The following is a 15,513-nucleotide window of genomic DNA, read 5'->3' as shown; positions in this document are numbered from 1 at the left end:
GTAAAAGAACAAAACAAAACATATGTTTGCATGGGCCAGGAGCTATTTACATGATTTTTAATAATTACTCACAGGTCTTTTATACACAAAACAACAAAAGTTGCCTTTTGTGTGTATATTTCCATTTTTGTGTTTCAAAAAGTTTATTTTGTAATAAAGTGTGAGAGTGCCTTAGCCTTTCACATTTTGTCTGGGCAACATTATTTCAGGTGTACGGAATGCTGCAGAGTAACCCTCTCTCCTGAATGAGGGGGAGCTGAGTCTTCCCTCTGCCTGCAGTGTGAAAAGCAGACAAATATTTGGGGTTATTAAGTAGGTTGAACAGAAAGCCAGGGGTGGATGCACTTTCATCTCTCATTCTGAGTGGTGCAGAGAGGTCTCCGGGTTTCCGAAGCAGCACTCTGCAGTTACCACTGACTGCTTGGTAGGAAGAGAAGAATCTAGAAGTTCCCACATGGCTTGGAGAGCACTTGAAATTAAGAGCTTGTGAAATAATATTGTGGATCTCTGGGGTTCTAGGCAGTGACTCTTGCCCAGAGGGTCAAGCATGATCTCAGAGTAGGATGGGATGGAGGATGTGGCTTTCCTCAGACGCGCCGGCAGCTCTCCTGTAAAAAAGGGGGGAGTGAAGTGGGCTATAAAATACTTTTGAGCATTGGCAGAGCTGAAAAAACAAGTCAGAAATTACCAGAAACATTTTGGAAGACACAGTGGATATTACTCATGGACCACATCAGACCAGGTCCTGACTGTAGACAGCAAGGACGTAAGGGAAGACGCAGAGAAATATGTGACAGAATCAAGGAAAACACCATCTCATCCTGTGTGAGAGTCTTGTCCATTCTTTGCAGGTATGTCCGGATGCCATCTCGAGGCATCAAGGCATCATAAAGGCAGGAAAGCAAACAGGAAGTACACACATATTTATCCCCCTGAATGAGTTACTCCAAAGATACCAAAGAATCTGAAGTAATGATGAAACTCTTGATCCCAATAAAGCTCTGGTGATTCAGGAGGACAAGGGTTTAAAAGAAATAATTTTGTACTATTGTACACAGACTTTTTAAAACTTCAAAGGATTTCCAGAGAGCCAGCACAATGCCCACCAAAGCAGAGAGAATGGTCCTTTGCTAGCAATTTCTTGTCCCAGGTAAAGCTGCCTGTGGAGATGTCATTATACTCAGAGAATTCCGGCATTGAATAAGGAGCCAAAGAGATTATAGTTGTCACTTGTTATCTTTGTCATCTAGCATGAAACCCTCTTTGTTCGGGAACAACACACCAATTATACAGTGGAGAACTAATCCCTCCCAGTCATTTCCAACCTTAACTCATTTCCACACATTTGGCTGTTTAATTTCTGTCTGAGTCACCCAGAAGAGACAGTAAGTGATTGCAGCAATGTGATTCTGCCTTTGTAGAGCAGAGGCTGCTGTAGGCAGTTAGGCTACTAGCATATCCTGGAGTTAAAATGAAGACTAAGGGGGCTGCGTTTCTCTTCAGGCACACCAGGTATATCCCCAGGATGGAGTTTGCAAATTGTTAATCTGGATCTTGGAGTTTGCAAATTGTGAATCTGGATCTATCACTGTCATAGTGGGTCTCCTTGATGTTTTTAAAAGTCTTGTCTCAGTTTTGAATACTGAAAAGTTGCAATAAATATAGAAACTGTTTATCAATATGTAAATCTCTGTAGTAGATTTCCCACTATGTGATTATGAAGAGATCAGTAAACCCTCTCCCCAAAATCAAATATTAAAATGGACAATACTCTCAACAACAATTATTTTCCCTTCTAGTTTACATTATGTATATTGCACGTATATAATGTACAGGTGACATATGTATTATAATGTATATGGGTAGAGTGTAAAGTCAATGTTAGAGGTAAATGTATAGCTAGCTACAAATATTTATATTTAGGAAGTTCTAAGACATCTATTAAACCAAACTAAATAAAACAATTAGAAATGGTAAGTCACAGGTTGCAAAGTAAATACACAAAACTCCCTTGTACATTACAGTGAACACTTAGACCTTTCTACCTCACTAAATGCACAACTGAAAAAATAATTCCATTTATAATATATGAGTATGAAATACTTAGGAAAAATAGACAAAAAAAGAATCAAGACTTGAATGCAGACAGTCAAACAATAATGCGACTTCTGAGAAAAACTGAAGACCATTTAGGTAAGCAGAGGCATAGTCACACTCACAGATTAGCTGGCATGGCAGGAAGAGGTCAGTTCTCCTCAGTGTGATTTATAGGTTAAGTATAATCCCGTCAACGTGTGTAGACGTCTAGAAAGTAGACATTGACAATGTGTCCTTGTACTTCATCTGTGGGTTCATGCATCATGCATACATAAAGCCACATTGGTAAGTGGTTTCCCAGTGTGCTGGGTAATCTTGACTGTCAACTTGATGGGATTCAGTGTCACCTAGACAGATCCCTGGCTTGTGTGGTATGGAGTTTTAACTAAGTGTGGAAGATACATTCTGAATGTAGGAAGTGCCATCTCTTTGCTTGAGGTCCTGGATAAACAGGAGGCAAATGTCACCATCCATCCCTTTGCTTCCTGACTGTGGGTACAATGTGACAAGTAACCTGGTCCCAGCCAGCCCTGGCTCAGAGAGAAAACAAACTTATCCCTAGGCTGTTTTTGTCACAGAAAAGGAAAAGTAACTGATACAATGAACTTTTCAAAAAGTCAGAAATGCTTTTGACTCCTGGCTCAACAATTCCATTTCTACTCCTAGTTACTGACTGGGCAGAAATGAAAATACAGATTCCAAGGACACGTTGTCAGTGCCCATTTCAGGGCTGTTCATGTTAGCTCCAACTGGGAATGATACAAATATTCAGCGGCTGGTGAAAAGATAAATGATATACTTCCTAACAAAGAGCCACTGATATATTTGCAAGCATGGATGGACTACTAAAATTCTAAACATTCTGTCAATTAATGAAGCCACACACAAAAGATCTTACTGATTGGTGTAGATGTCTGTTTCTTTTGGCTGCCAGCTCAAAAATAATGATATGGAGACATTATTAATTATGAAAGCTGGACCTTAGCTTAGGCTTGCTCCTAACTAGTTCTTATAACTCAAAGTAGCCCATACCCTTTAATTTATGTTCTTTTACATGCCTCAGTTATCTTTACTCTGTACTGCCCCTCCTGCTTCCTGTGCATCGGGCTGGTGACTCTGCCTTTCTTTTTCCCAGAGTCCTCTCTGTTCACAGAAGTCCTGTCTAATCTCTTCCTGCACCCCTATTGGCCATTCAGCTCTTTATTAAACCAATCAGAAGGCATCTTGGCAAAGACACATCTTCACAGTGTTAACAAGCATTCCACAACAGTATGGTACTATTTATATGGATTTCTTAGAAAATACAAGTCCACAAATGGAAAATGGAGCATTTTTAAAAAATAGTGCTAAAGTGGAGGCAGTACCTTTAGATTTATTTTTATTACTTTTAAGTATGTACCTGTATGTGTGCATATGAGTGCCAATATCCTTGGAGGCCAGAAGTATTTGATCTCCCTGGGACTGTAGTTACAGGCAGACATAATTTGGAAACTGAACTCCAGTTCTCTACAAGATTAGCACATCACATGCTCTTAAATGCTGTGCCACCTCTGCAACTCAGACGTAGGTTTTAGACTACATATTCATAGGAAGAAACTTCCTCAGATGATAAACAGATTCCTAAAGTGGATTGTGTTAATAGTTACTCAACTGTAATGGGCAAATGTTTATGATATGCACATTAGTTAAAGTGGTTACTATTAAGTTACTTGTTAATAATGTTATTAACATATCACTAATCAATTTTCCAAAGTCAGTAAATTTTAATTATCTAGCAATGCCAGGTTGTGTTTGAAATAAAGGTGTTGGTGGTGGTAAAGATTATATATAGCCCTAATATGAAGAATTGCCTTCCTGGCTCCTTGTTGCACATATGCCCCAAAGCAGCTCTCTTCAAGATTATGTATAAAATACACATAACTCATTAAATAGTTTTGTACTTTCTTAGGCATGGTGATTGCATGATTTAACTATGAAAAGAATAATTTGGGATTTTCACATAAATTTGGGGTAAATGCAAAACAATCCTTTGGCACTTGGAGACAACAGTGTATTTTCATATCAGATTGTAAGTGAAGAAAGGGTTAGAGACTAGGAATATGTCCAAAGTTATCTAGCCTTTGCTGCAGGGGGTTGTATTTAAAAATAAAAGAACGGAAGGAAGAAGAAAGGAGGGAAGGAAGGAATAGAGGGAGAGAGGGAGAGAGGAAGGAAGGGAGGAAGGGAGGAACGAAAAAAGAAGACAGATTAGGATGTCACACAAAATCTTAAAAATGAACAAAAGTTATGCTATTACTTTTTTCCGGGCCTCATACAGATGAAAATCCTCCATGACTTTCTCCTTTTAGCTCTGCCTTGATGTTTTCAGTGTTACACTGGCTAAGTGGAGAGAACTGGAGAGCGCAGCAGTTGCTGCTAAACTCATCAGCACATTTTCAAATTTGAAAAGCTATGGGCTATTTCTCAGCCTTGAGATGACATAGTTCCTTTGCAGATGGATTGGTTTTGTTTGGCATTTTGGCCTTAGCAACATCTACCATTTCAGGTGCCAAGATGAACAAATATTGAAAGACCCCCCAGAGACCCCAAGAGTTTGGAGCCTGTCAGGGGGAAGGCCCTTGCCCCCAAGAGACGAGACCGGACCACTGGATGCAAGTGCAAGAGGTTATTTATTGTTTACACACAGGTACCTATGGACGCCCCAGTCTTTTGAGAGACTGAGAGAGCGTGCCTGGTTAAAGCATAGGCAGTTTATATAAGGTTGGTGTAGCAAGAAGCAGGCTTACAGAAGCAGAAGCATGCTTACAGGGATTTCATTGTTTCATCTAAATGTAGCAGTTGTAGTTAACCAAGGACAGTTGGTTATTCGGGTTGGGCACAAAGAATACAAAGAAGTCAGTTATGACTATCTCAGCATACTGGACACTGTCCTGCTGACCTTGCTTTAGTCCAAGCTGCAGACCACAGATATCTGGTTGGCGTTGGATGAGAGCAGCACCTGGTTCCCTCCTGTACTTTTCTCATAACTTGACCTTGGCAAATTAGCAAGAGCAATTTAAACAGGCAATAAGCATAGTGGGGGTCTTTCATTCCCCCCTTTTTCTATTAAATGAATAAAACCTTTTATTCACTGTTGTTCAGTTTCTAATTGTTTTAGTCTCTGATATTGTTGGGTCAAAACTAAGGCTTGAATTACTGACCTTCATGAACTGTATTAGCCTGTTCAGAATGCAGGGACCAAAAGTGAGAATCAAAAGGAATATAATTAGCGGTCCCGTGATGGTGGATATCAGGGTTGTAAACCAAGGGGAGCGATTATAAAGTTTTTCAAACCATCCTTGTTGGGCCTCAAATTCTTTTTGTCTCTTCTCCAACCGATCCCGTAGTTTGTCTAGGGTCTCAGTCACAACTCCTGTTTTGTCCACATAAAAACAACATTCCTCTTTGAGGGCAGCACATATGCCCCCTTCCTTTAAAAATAGGAGGTCGAGTCCCCTCCGGTTTTGGAGAACTACCTCAGATAAGGAGACTAGGGAGTCTTTGATATCTCTAATGGATCTTTCTATTGCCTTCAGGTCTGCAGTCATAGCAGTATGAAGAGACTCATATTGGCTGACTCGACTCAAGGCTGCTGCTCCTGTGCCTATTCCTGCTGTTATTCCAGCCCCTAGAAGAAGGGCCAGGGTTATACTGACAGGCTCTCTCCTGTACCTATGTTTGTTTTCAAAGAATTTATAAACAGTTTCAGAAGTATGATAGATTATACGAGGGTATAATTCAACCAGAACACAATAATCAGAAGCCTTATTCAGGATTTGTGCTGAAATGCAAGGAGTCAGTCCAGTGCTACATGCCCAGTAGGTTCCATTGGGAGCTGAAAGAAAATAATTGCCAGGGGTAATTGGCAGTGTCTGATTGCATAGCTTTTGGTGGGTCTTGGGTATTGTGCCTAGGCAGAGCCCCTGCCCTGTGACTTCAGGGAGAGTCAAACTAAGACCTGGTGAGTCCAAGCATTGCTGAGGGGGACTGGTATGGTTTAAAAATTTTTCATTAATAGCTATACCTTCATAATAGTGGGGGGTTGGAAGGAGACAGAGCCAACAGTCTTTGGCCTGGTCAGGGCGTGTAGCATTGAGGGCCGTGTAAGCCCCTTTAATTAATTTTAATAGTCTATCCCCGGTACCTGGGATTGAGAATAAGTGGGTGTTGTTAGGGAGAGTTGGCTGTGGCCTGGAGGGAAGTTTTTGGTCTGTAAGCACAGAGTTTGGCCCTATGGCTTGTGGGTCAGGATCTCTAATTTTTAGGCGAATTTTAAAGACAACTCCTTTATCCAGGCCTGGCAGATACCACCTTAGCCCTTCCCTTGTGTCCAAACCGCATAGTCCTTTTTCCCATGGATGGTGAAGTCAATTCTCAAAGGGAAACAACGGGCTGACTCACAGACCCAACCCCCCGCATTGATGGGAGGGTGGCAGCTTTTCCTGCCCAAGGGGGGGGGCGAGTGTAATTTCGGCACACTGTTATTAGATCCCAGGACGAGCTGGGCTTCCAATAGGCACTCCCGGTGGTCTCACATCCCCAATTTTTACAAAAGTATTCCTGATGCCCCCCACATCCTGACCCCCTGGTTTGACTCAGCTGAGGACACACATAGAAGTCTGATTGGGCTAGAAAACATCGGGTCTGGGGGTTGCTAATCCTATCCATCCGTCTTCTGTTCTAGGCATGTCCTTTTTAAGGGAGTCTACACCATAAGTGGGGATGTCCCAAGTGTCCAGTCCAGCAGCTAGTTGGCAAAAGTCAGGGGTGAGGCTAGGCCACCAGGTGCCAGGTAGATTAAGGCCAGAGGTTGACCAGACGACCTCACCAGTTTGGGAAATCACTTGCCATGTTAAGAACGGGGGGGGGGGGCATGGGGAGATCCCACTTCAGAAGCATTTAAACCTATGTACAAAAGCATGCTTGCTAATGTTGGGAACATAAAAGTCTTATCTTTAAGGGGTTTTGAGAGCGTTGAACTTTCCATGTTGTTTTAGATGGGGCCTGGTCCTGGGTCCGATGTTCTGGTTGTGCGGCCTTCACGTGGGATGCGTGGATCCAGGCAGCAATCCCGTCCACCTTCAGGGCGGTGGGAGTTGTCAGGAGCACAGTGTAGGGGCCCTTCCAGCGGGGCTCTAAGTTTTTAGTCTGATGCCTCCGAACCCAGACGGAATCGCCATTCTGGAAAGAGTGGGGCTGACAAGAGGTTCTTTGTTCCTCCTGGTATGTGGCTGCCAGAGGTTTCCAGACCTCTTCTTGGACTATCTGTAAGGCTCGTAGATGTGCCTGCATGGAGGGGGTGTTTGCAAAATCAGAAATGTCAGCATCAAAGAATGATACAGCTGGCGGTGGACTGCCATATAGGATTTCAAAGGGAGTTAGGCCATGAGGGCCTGGAGTGTTTCTGGCCCGATAGAGGGCCAGAGGTAGGAGTTGCACCCAGTCCTTAGAGCCAGTTTCAAGCGTTAATTTGGATAAAGCCTCCTTAATGGTTCTATTCATTCTTTCTACCTGTCCTGAACTCTGGGGTCTGTAAGCACAATGTAATTTCCAATTTATCCCCAGCAACCTGGCCACCAGCTGACTTACCTGGGAGACGAAGGCAGGCCCATTGTCTGATCCTATTACCTGTGGCATCCCATATCTGGGAAAGATTTCTTCCAATAGTTTCTTGGTGACCATTTTTGCAGTCTCATGTTTGGTAGGAAACGCTTCCACCCATCCTGAAAAGGTGTCTATAAAAACCAGTAAATATTTATAACCATACATTCCAGGTTTGACTTCAGTAAAGTCTATTTCCCAATGGACACCAGGCCTATGGCCACGAAGCCGGGTTCCAGGATCCAGTTTGGTTTTTCCTTGGTTGATCTGGGCACAGGCCAGACAGTTAGCAGTTACTTGTTCCAGTAATAAATTCCGATTGGGAAGGTAAGTTCCAATTTCTTGTTTATCTAGCAAGTTTTCATCTTTTTGGCACTCAAATGAGTCAGTTTATGGAGGTGGTCTATTAACATTTTTGCCATTTTTATAGGCAGTATAGTCTTTCCTTGGTAGACCCAGCATTGCCGATTGGGGTCATAATCTGCACCTAGTTTCTGAACAATGTCCAAATCCGTTTCATCATAGTCCCAATCTGGAGTCTTAGCTGTTTCCTTTTCAGTCAATATGCTTATAGTCAATAGTTGGGGGCTTAAGGCTGCTTGTTTGGCTGCTTCATCAGCCAGGCGATTTCCTTTTGCCTCCAGGCTTTCCCCCTTTTGATGTCCAGGGCAATGCATTATGCTCAATTTCTTAGGAAGGAACAGGGCCTTTAATAATGTCAAGATTTCATTTTTATTTTTGATTTCTTTGCCTTCTGATGTTAAAAGGCCCCTTCTCCGATAAATTTCTCCATGGACATGGGCAGTGGCAAAGGCATACCGGCTATCAGTGTACACATTAAGCTTCTTACCTGCTGCCATCTGGAGAGCCTGAGTCAGAGCAATGAGTTCAGCTCGCTGAGCAGAGGTGCCTCTGGGGAGTGCAGTGGCCCATATGACCTCTGAGGCATTCGTCACTGCAGCCCCTGCCCGTCTCTCACCATTTAGCAAGTAGCTGCTGCCGTCCGTGAACCAGGTGTAGTCTGCATCTTTCAAGGGCTGATCGGACAGATCAGGCCGTGTTCCATGCATCTCTGCAAGGATCTGCTGACAGTCATGGGACACTGGTCCCTCTGGCAGCGGTAACAAGGTGGCTGGGTTCAGGGTTACTGTTGGCCCAAACTGAACCCTGTCTACATTCAGGAGCAGGGATTGATAGTGAGTTAGACGGGCGTTAGATAGCCATCTATCTGGTGGCTGACGGATGAGGGACTCAACTGCGTGTGGTGCCAGTATGGCCATTGGCTGTCCCAGAGTCAATTTGGTGGCGTCCTTGATTAGAACTGCAATCGCTGCCACCATCCGGAGACATGGAAGCCATCCTGATGCAACTGGGTCTAATTTCTTAGACAAGTAGGCAATGGGCCGTCTCCAGGGTCCTAACTTTTGGGTTAAGACTCCTTTTGCATAGCCCTGTTTTTCATCAACAAAGAGTTCAAAAGGCTTGGTGACATCTGGCAAGCCCAGGGCTGGTGAGGACAGCAGGGCCTGTTTGATAGCATCAAAAGCCTGTTGTTGTTCCTCAGTCCATTTAAAAGGTGTGTCTTGCTTGGTTAGTGGGTAAAGGGGGGCTGCTATTTCTGCGAACCCCAGAATCCAGAGTCTACAGAAGCCTGCAGTCCCCAAAAATTCCCTAAGTTGGCGTTGGTTTTGGGGAATGGGTATATGAGATATAGTTTCTTTGCGGGCAGGTGTCAACCATCTTTGCCCATCCATTAGCTTGTATCCCAAATAGGTGACTTCCTGTCTACATATTTGAGCCTTTTTGGCAGAGGCTCGATACCCCAGGTTCCCCAGTGTTCGTAATAGGGCCCCAGTACCTGTTGTGCAGTCCTGTTCAGTGGTGGCTGCAAGAAGGAGGTCATCCACGTATTGCAGCAGGATCAGAGATGGATGCTTGATCCGGAAATCTGCCAGGTCTTGGTGAAGGGCCTCGTCAAAGAGAGTGGGGCTATTCTTGAACCCCTGGGGTAGGCGTGTCCAGGTCAATTGCCCTGAAATGCCCAGTTCTGGATCCTTCCATTCAAAAGCAAATAAAGGCTGGCTCTGGGGGCTCAGCCTCAGGCAGAAGAAAGCATCTTTCAAGTCCAGGACAGTGTACCAGGGATGAGTAGGAGGCAGGGTGCTTAGTAGGTTATAGGGATTTGGCACCGTGGGGTGAATGTCCTCCACTCGCTTATTGACTTCCCTAAGATCTTGGGCTGGCCTGTAATCCCCGGTTCCTGGCTTCTTTACAGGCAGAAGTGGAGTGTTCCATGGGGATCGGCAGGGGATCAAGATCCCTTGGTCTAATAGTCTCTTAATGTGAGGCTTGATTCCTTGATATGCCTCATTTGACATAGGATACTGTTTAATTGAGACAGGGGTGGCTGTTGCCTTCAGGAGAATTATTAGGGGTGATTGTTGTATGGCCAGCCCCATGCCCCCTGTTTCTGCCCAGGCCAGGGGGTGTTGTTTTAACCATAAGTCCATTCCTTCCTGCTGTTCAGGAGGCTTTTCAAAAAGTCTATATTCATTTTCCAATTGTAAAGTTAATATTTGAAGTGGAGCCCCTTGTGGGCCAGAGACTTTAGCTCCTGATCCTTCAAAATGGATCTGGGCTTTTAATTTAGTCAGTAGATCTCGACCCAGTAATGGATATGGACAGTCCGGTACATGCAAAAAGGAATGTGAGACTTTACCTGATGCGAGATGAACTTTTCTCTCCGTGGTCCATCGGTATTGTTTTCCTCCGGTGGCTCCTTGTACCCAAGCTGTTTTGGTACTCAATGGCCCATTCGTTTCAGTGAGAACTGAATGTTGGGCTCCAGTGTCCACCAAGAAGGTGACTGGCTGCCCCCCGACTCTTAAGGTTAGCCTGGGCTCGGGGGGGGGGGGGGTCCCTGGCCCCGACTGCCCTAGTCTTCATCTAGGGCTAGAAGCTGAGTTGGTCTTGGGAGTCCGTCTCCACGCCTCTGAGTTTTAGGTCTCTTAGGGCAATCTTTGACCCAATGGCCTTTTTCTTTGCAGTAGGCACACTGGTCTCGATCTACCCTGGGCCTCCTTCCTTCTCCCTTCCTTTCCTGACTTCCTGCACTATGATTATTCTGAGCTACAGTGGCCAGGATTTTGTTTAATTCTTTCCGGTTTCTACGATCCCTCTCTTCTAGTTCCTTTTTTAACTTGTCCTCTCTTTCCTCCTGCAACTTTCTAAGTCTTTCTTCTTTTTCCTCAGGTGTTTCTCTCTTATTAAAGATCTTTTTTGCTTCCTTTACGAGATCCTGCAGGCTATAATCTTGTATATTATCTAATCTCTGCAACTTAGTCCTAATATCTGGAGCCGACTGCCAAATGAAAGCCATAGAAACATTGTCCCTTTGCTCGTTACTATCAGGATCAAAGGGTGTATACATACGGTAGGCTTCCTTTAGCCTCTCCAAAAATGCAGTCGGAGTTTCCTCTGGTCCCTGGGTTATCTGTCTTACCTGAGCCAAATTCGTGGGACGGCGTCCAGCACCGCGGAGGCCCGCTATGAGTAACTGGCGATAAAGGCGCAGGAGTCCCCTACCTGCAGCAGTATTGAAGTCCCAGTCAGGACGATTTAGGGGAAAAGCTTCCTCAATTTCATTAGGTAAGTGAGTGGGTCTCCCATCATCTCCTAAGACGTTCTTTTGCGCCTCCAGGAAGACACATTGTTTTTCTTCTGAGGTTAGAAGGACCTGCAAAAGCTGTTGGCAGTCATCCCAAGTGGGTTGATGGGTTATTAGGATGGGTTCAATTAGATTAGAGAGAGCTACAGGGTCTTTGGAGAAGGAGGGGTTGTTAGATTTCCAATTATAGAGGTCGGATGCCGAGAAAGGCCAGTATTGAAATTGGCCTCCTGGTCCAGCAGTCTGGCGCAGGGGAAAGGCTCGGGAGGTTCCTTCTGTGGCTGTCTCCCTTCGACCACGGAGTCTGCCAGCTACTGGGGAGTCTGCAGTAGTCTCTTCTTGTCTGTAGTCCAGGGCAGGAGTGGTACTGGTACTGTCTGGTTTGTCCGGACCCCTATGCCGGGCATCACCGCCACCTACAGTGCCCTGGGTAGGGGGCTGATAAGGGGGGGGTGGTTCCGTCTTCTGAAAGTAAATCTATAAGATCAGACTCATCAGCAGGAAGAATAGATTTGGAGTGAGGGGTTTTCTCCTTCTTGAGGACAGGATATAATCGAGATTTGGCAGGTGCCTGAGAGGGAATGAGTGGTACAGAAGAAGGCAAAGGGGGGGCAGTGTGGCCCTGTGAAAGTGGGGCCACATCAGTCTTGGGGAGAGATTTGGAAGGGGGTTTGGGGGTGACAAAGGGAGCCACCCAAGAGGGTGGGTCAGACGCCAGATTTTCCCAGGTGACAATATAGGCCACCTCGTCAGGGCGTCCGTGGGGCCCGGCATCGAAGACTCGTTCCTTCACCTGCAAGATAATACCAAGTTTGAAAGTCCCATCACGGGGCCAGCCGACGTTAAATGTCGGCCATTCAGAAGCACAGAGGTTTTGCCATCTCTTTTTCTTTACGTCCATTGACTGGTTGTGCACTCGGCCCTGAACTTCGCTCCAGTGACCTAGGGTCAGACTCAAAGGGGTAGTTACAGATTGTCCCATGTCTTTTTCAAAATAAAGAATCAAGTAAATAGACAAGGCAAACAGAACACACAGACAGCCGGCACAGAGACGCGCTGCGCGACCCGGCGTAAAACCGAAACCAGATACTGAGTTGGAGGCACAGAGGGTCTTAAGCCCCCTCTGGCCCCTCCAAAACCACGAATCCCCGGGACTCGTTGTGGGCCCCGAAAAATCGGGCACCCCAGATCCCTGAGACGTCTCCCAGGGTGGCGGGTGGAAGTCCGAGCTCTTCAGCTCCTTCTCAAGCCGCCTACAGACTCGACTAGCCTAGCCGATTACTGATCACTGCGCAACAAGCAACAAGTAAAAGACATATGAACAAGACAACAAAGAACAGAAATTAAGCGCTGGCCAGCTTACCTCCCTGTGGGTGTCAGTGTCAGTCTCCAGGGGGAAGGGTCTCCAGTCTCGGTGGGACCTCCAATGAAAGACCCCCAGAGACCCCAAGAGTTTGGAGCCTGTCAGGGGGAAGGCCCTTGCCCCCAAGAGACGAGACCGGACCACTGGATGCAAGTGCAAGAGGTTATTTATTGTTTACACACAGGTACCTATGGACGCCCCAGTCTTTTGAGAGACTGAGAGAGCGTGCCTGGTTAAAGCATAGGCAGTTTATATAAGGTTGGTGTAGCAAGAAGCAGGCTTACAGAAGCAGAAGCATGGTTACAGGGATTTCATTGTTTCATCTAAATGTAGCAGTTGAAGTTAACCAAGGACAGTTGGTTATTTGGGTTGGGCACAAAGAATACAAAGAATTCAGTTATGACTATCTCAGCATACTGGACACTGTCCTGCTGACCTTGCTTTAGTCCAAGCTGCAGACCACAGATATCTGGTTGGCGTTGGATGAGAGCAGCACCTGGTTCCCTCCTGTACTTTTCTCATAACTTGACCTTGGCAAATTAGCAAGAGCAATTTAAACAGGCAATAAGCATAGTGGGGGTCTTTCAATATAAATACTCACATGCTATAATAAAATAAAAATCGTTTCAATTCTTATCATCTTTGCTATGTGGCTCCTGGAAGCAGGTGATTTCTGACTAGAGGCCAGAGACCAATTTTTCACCCTTCGTGTACCCAGAGAAGCCGTGCTTCTGTCTTGTGCCCTCTGATCTTATTGTACTTTGGAATGAGATGCTGTGGTCCTGACCACTCAGAATAAACAAGACTGAGGCAAGACTTCATCAAAGGCCTAGCCATGTCTGTGACTAAACAACGTGAGTGGCATGATGGACATGGTTGTATTCTTCTGATTTTAGAACTTTAATTGGGTTTCTACAACTACCCATAAAAACCCAGCTGGTCCAGGCCGAGGCATCATCACAGGCAGAAGCCACATCCTGGTGGCCTGTCTCCCAGGTCCACCCTGTAGATGTGTTACATTGTGTTTGTCCTTTTAAAGTGTTTAAAAACTTTTCTTTCTTTTTTTCTTTTTCTTTTTTTGGTGTGCACCATATTTTACAATCTAGAGAATTCTCAAAAATATTTTAATGTCCTACTTATTAAAAAAATGAATCTCTACCTTAGGCATTTAATCCTTGAGTAATTGTTGCAACTGTTACAGACAGGCCAACTTGCTCATTTCCCCCCATGTCTATAGGGGGCTGCCTGCCTAATTCACTTATTGTTCCTGGTGGTCCCCAGATCCTTGAGACATTGTGACCTTGCAAATTACATTGACTTTTCCAATGAGGACAGCATAAAAGTCACTGGTTGCTTTGGGTTGCAGACAATACAATGATTACATTCTTTCTTCAGACTTGACACCACTTTGGAAAGTCTCTGTTGAGCACTTTTTAGAAATTAGGGCATGCATTTGGTGAGTTTCAGTAGAGTAAAATTTTGCTCTTCAATCTGTTTTCTGGAAACAGTTAAAGAAAAAATTGGAACCAAGATTGGGGTAAAAAAAGAAAAAAAATACCTTTGAGTATGAAGTAGTGAAAACCTGTTTCACATGAGGGGTTTGTAAGCTGACTCAGTAGTGACAATAATAAAAGTAAATTAATTAAAAATTGCTTTCAGGGGTGGCTGTTTCTTCTACTGTTAATCATCTCAATATAGTCTATGTGTGGCTCTAACATATATGGGTGGCTTGAATACCTATATGTTGATCCTTCTCTCTAATGTGTTCATCCTACTCTACCCCCTTGTTTGACTGACCCCCTTTGAGAGAGTTATAGTTTACCGATTTTTGATATATGTGGCATTCAAAACATTGAAAGATTCATTATCGAACGCCTGAATCAATGAAGTCACTATAAGATGAAAGTCTCCACATTGTTTTAATTTATTTTTATTTATTGTGTGTGTATGTGTGTGTGTTCACATTTGCACCTGCATCCATATATGAAAGCTGAGGCAGAAACTACCTTGGATGTCATTCTTCTGGAGGGCTGCTCACCTAGTACTTAATGAGTAGACTTTGCTGGCTGTCCACCCATACCCCAAGATCCACCTGTCTTTGCCTCCCAGCTTTGGGATTACAAACTCAGGATACAAGGTTTTTTACTTGGGTTTGGCGTTTTTCCCTCAGATCCCCAAGTTTGATTAGAGAGCCCTTCACCTGCCTGCCATTCACCTCCACAGTCCAGTCCAGTGTCGACAGTTTTAAAGGGGACAGACCCAATAAACACCCTCTAAACATCCATTTTCATATGTAAATGTAAGAAGGAAATTAAAAGGTGATTTATGAAAGAAGGATTTTCCTTAGTCACTGTGATTGGTCACAATGCTTTTCTGCCTTGGGGGACTGCCAGGTGTGGTTTTGCTGATGGGAGGAGACTTGTAAAAGTTGAATCAAAGGAGGAACAAAAGCCATCAAGATTTATAGTCTTCTGCTCATGTTCTGCTTCAAAAGTAAAACAGATGTAGCTACATACTGACAATTCTTGATATTGCTCACCAACTGAAAGTGCTGACCTGGAGGGAGCATGACACAGATGCCTGGAAGCCTCAGCAAGTCTGCAATAACTATTAAATATATTAAGATAGCAGCCCCAGAAGCTACATGTTCTATATGTGTGTTTATGAAACCCATGAGTGGTGTGTAAACACTTTGTCCCACGTTTAGTAGCTCCAAGCAGGGGATTCTCCTTTGTGCTCCTGGGAG

At 44.5% G+C, this 15,513-nt stretch overlaps 1 protein-coding gene across 1 annotated transcript; it reads right to left on the bottom strand.

The window, feature by feature from the left end:
- Positions 1-7,062: 7,062 nt before the first annotated feature.
- LOC127215003 (uncharacterized) lies at positions 7,063-12,386 on the bottom strand. Its single transcript, XM_051175307.1, is given in 4 exon segments — positions 7,063-8,048; positions 8,051-10,675; positions 10,678-11,881; positions 11,997-12,386. Coding segments are annotated over 4 exon segments (5,205 nt in total).
- Between the last annotated feature and the right edge of the window lie 3,127 nt (positions 12,387-15,513).

The sequence above is a fragment of the Phodopus roborovskii genome, unplaced genomic scaffold (genome assembly GCF_943737965.1).
Source record: "Phodopus roborovskii unplaced genomic scaffold, PHOROB, whole genome shotgun sequence".
Taxonomy (NCBI): domain Eukaryota; kingdom Metazoa; phylum Chordata; class Mammalia; order Rodentia; family Cricetidae; genus Phodopus; species Phodopus roborovskii.
Note: the sequence above shows the minus strand (reverse complement) of the source record. Positions and strands in the feature narration are given on the sequence as shown.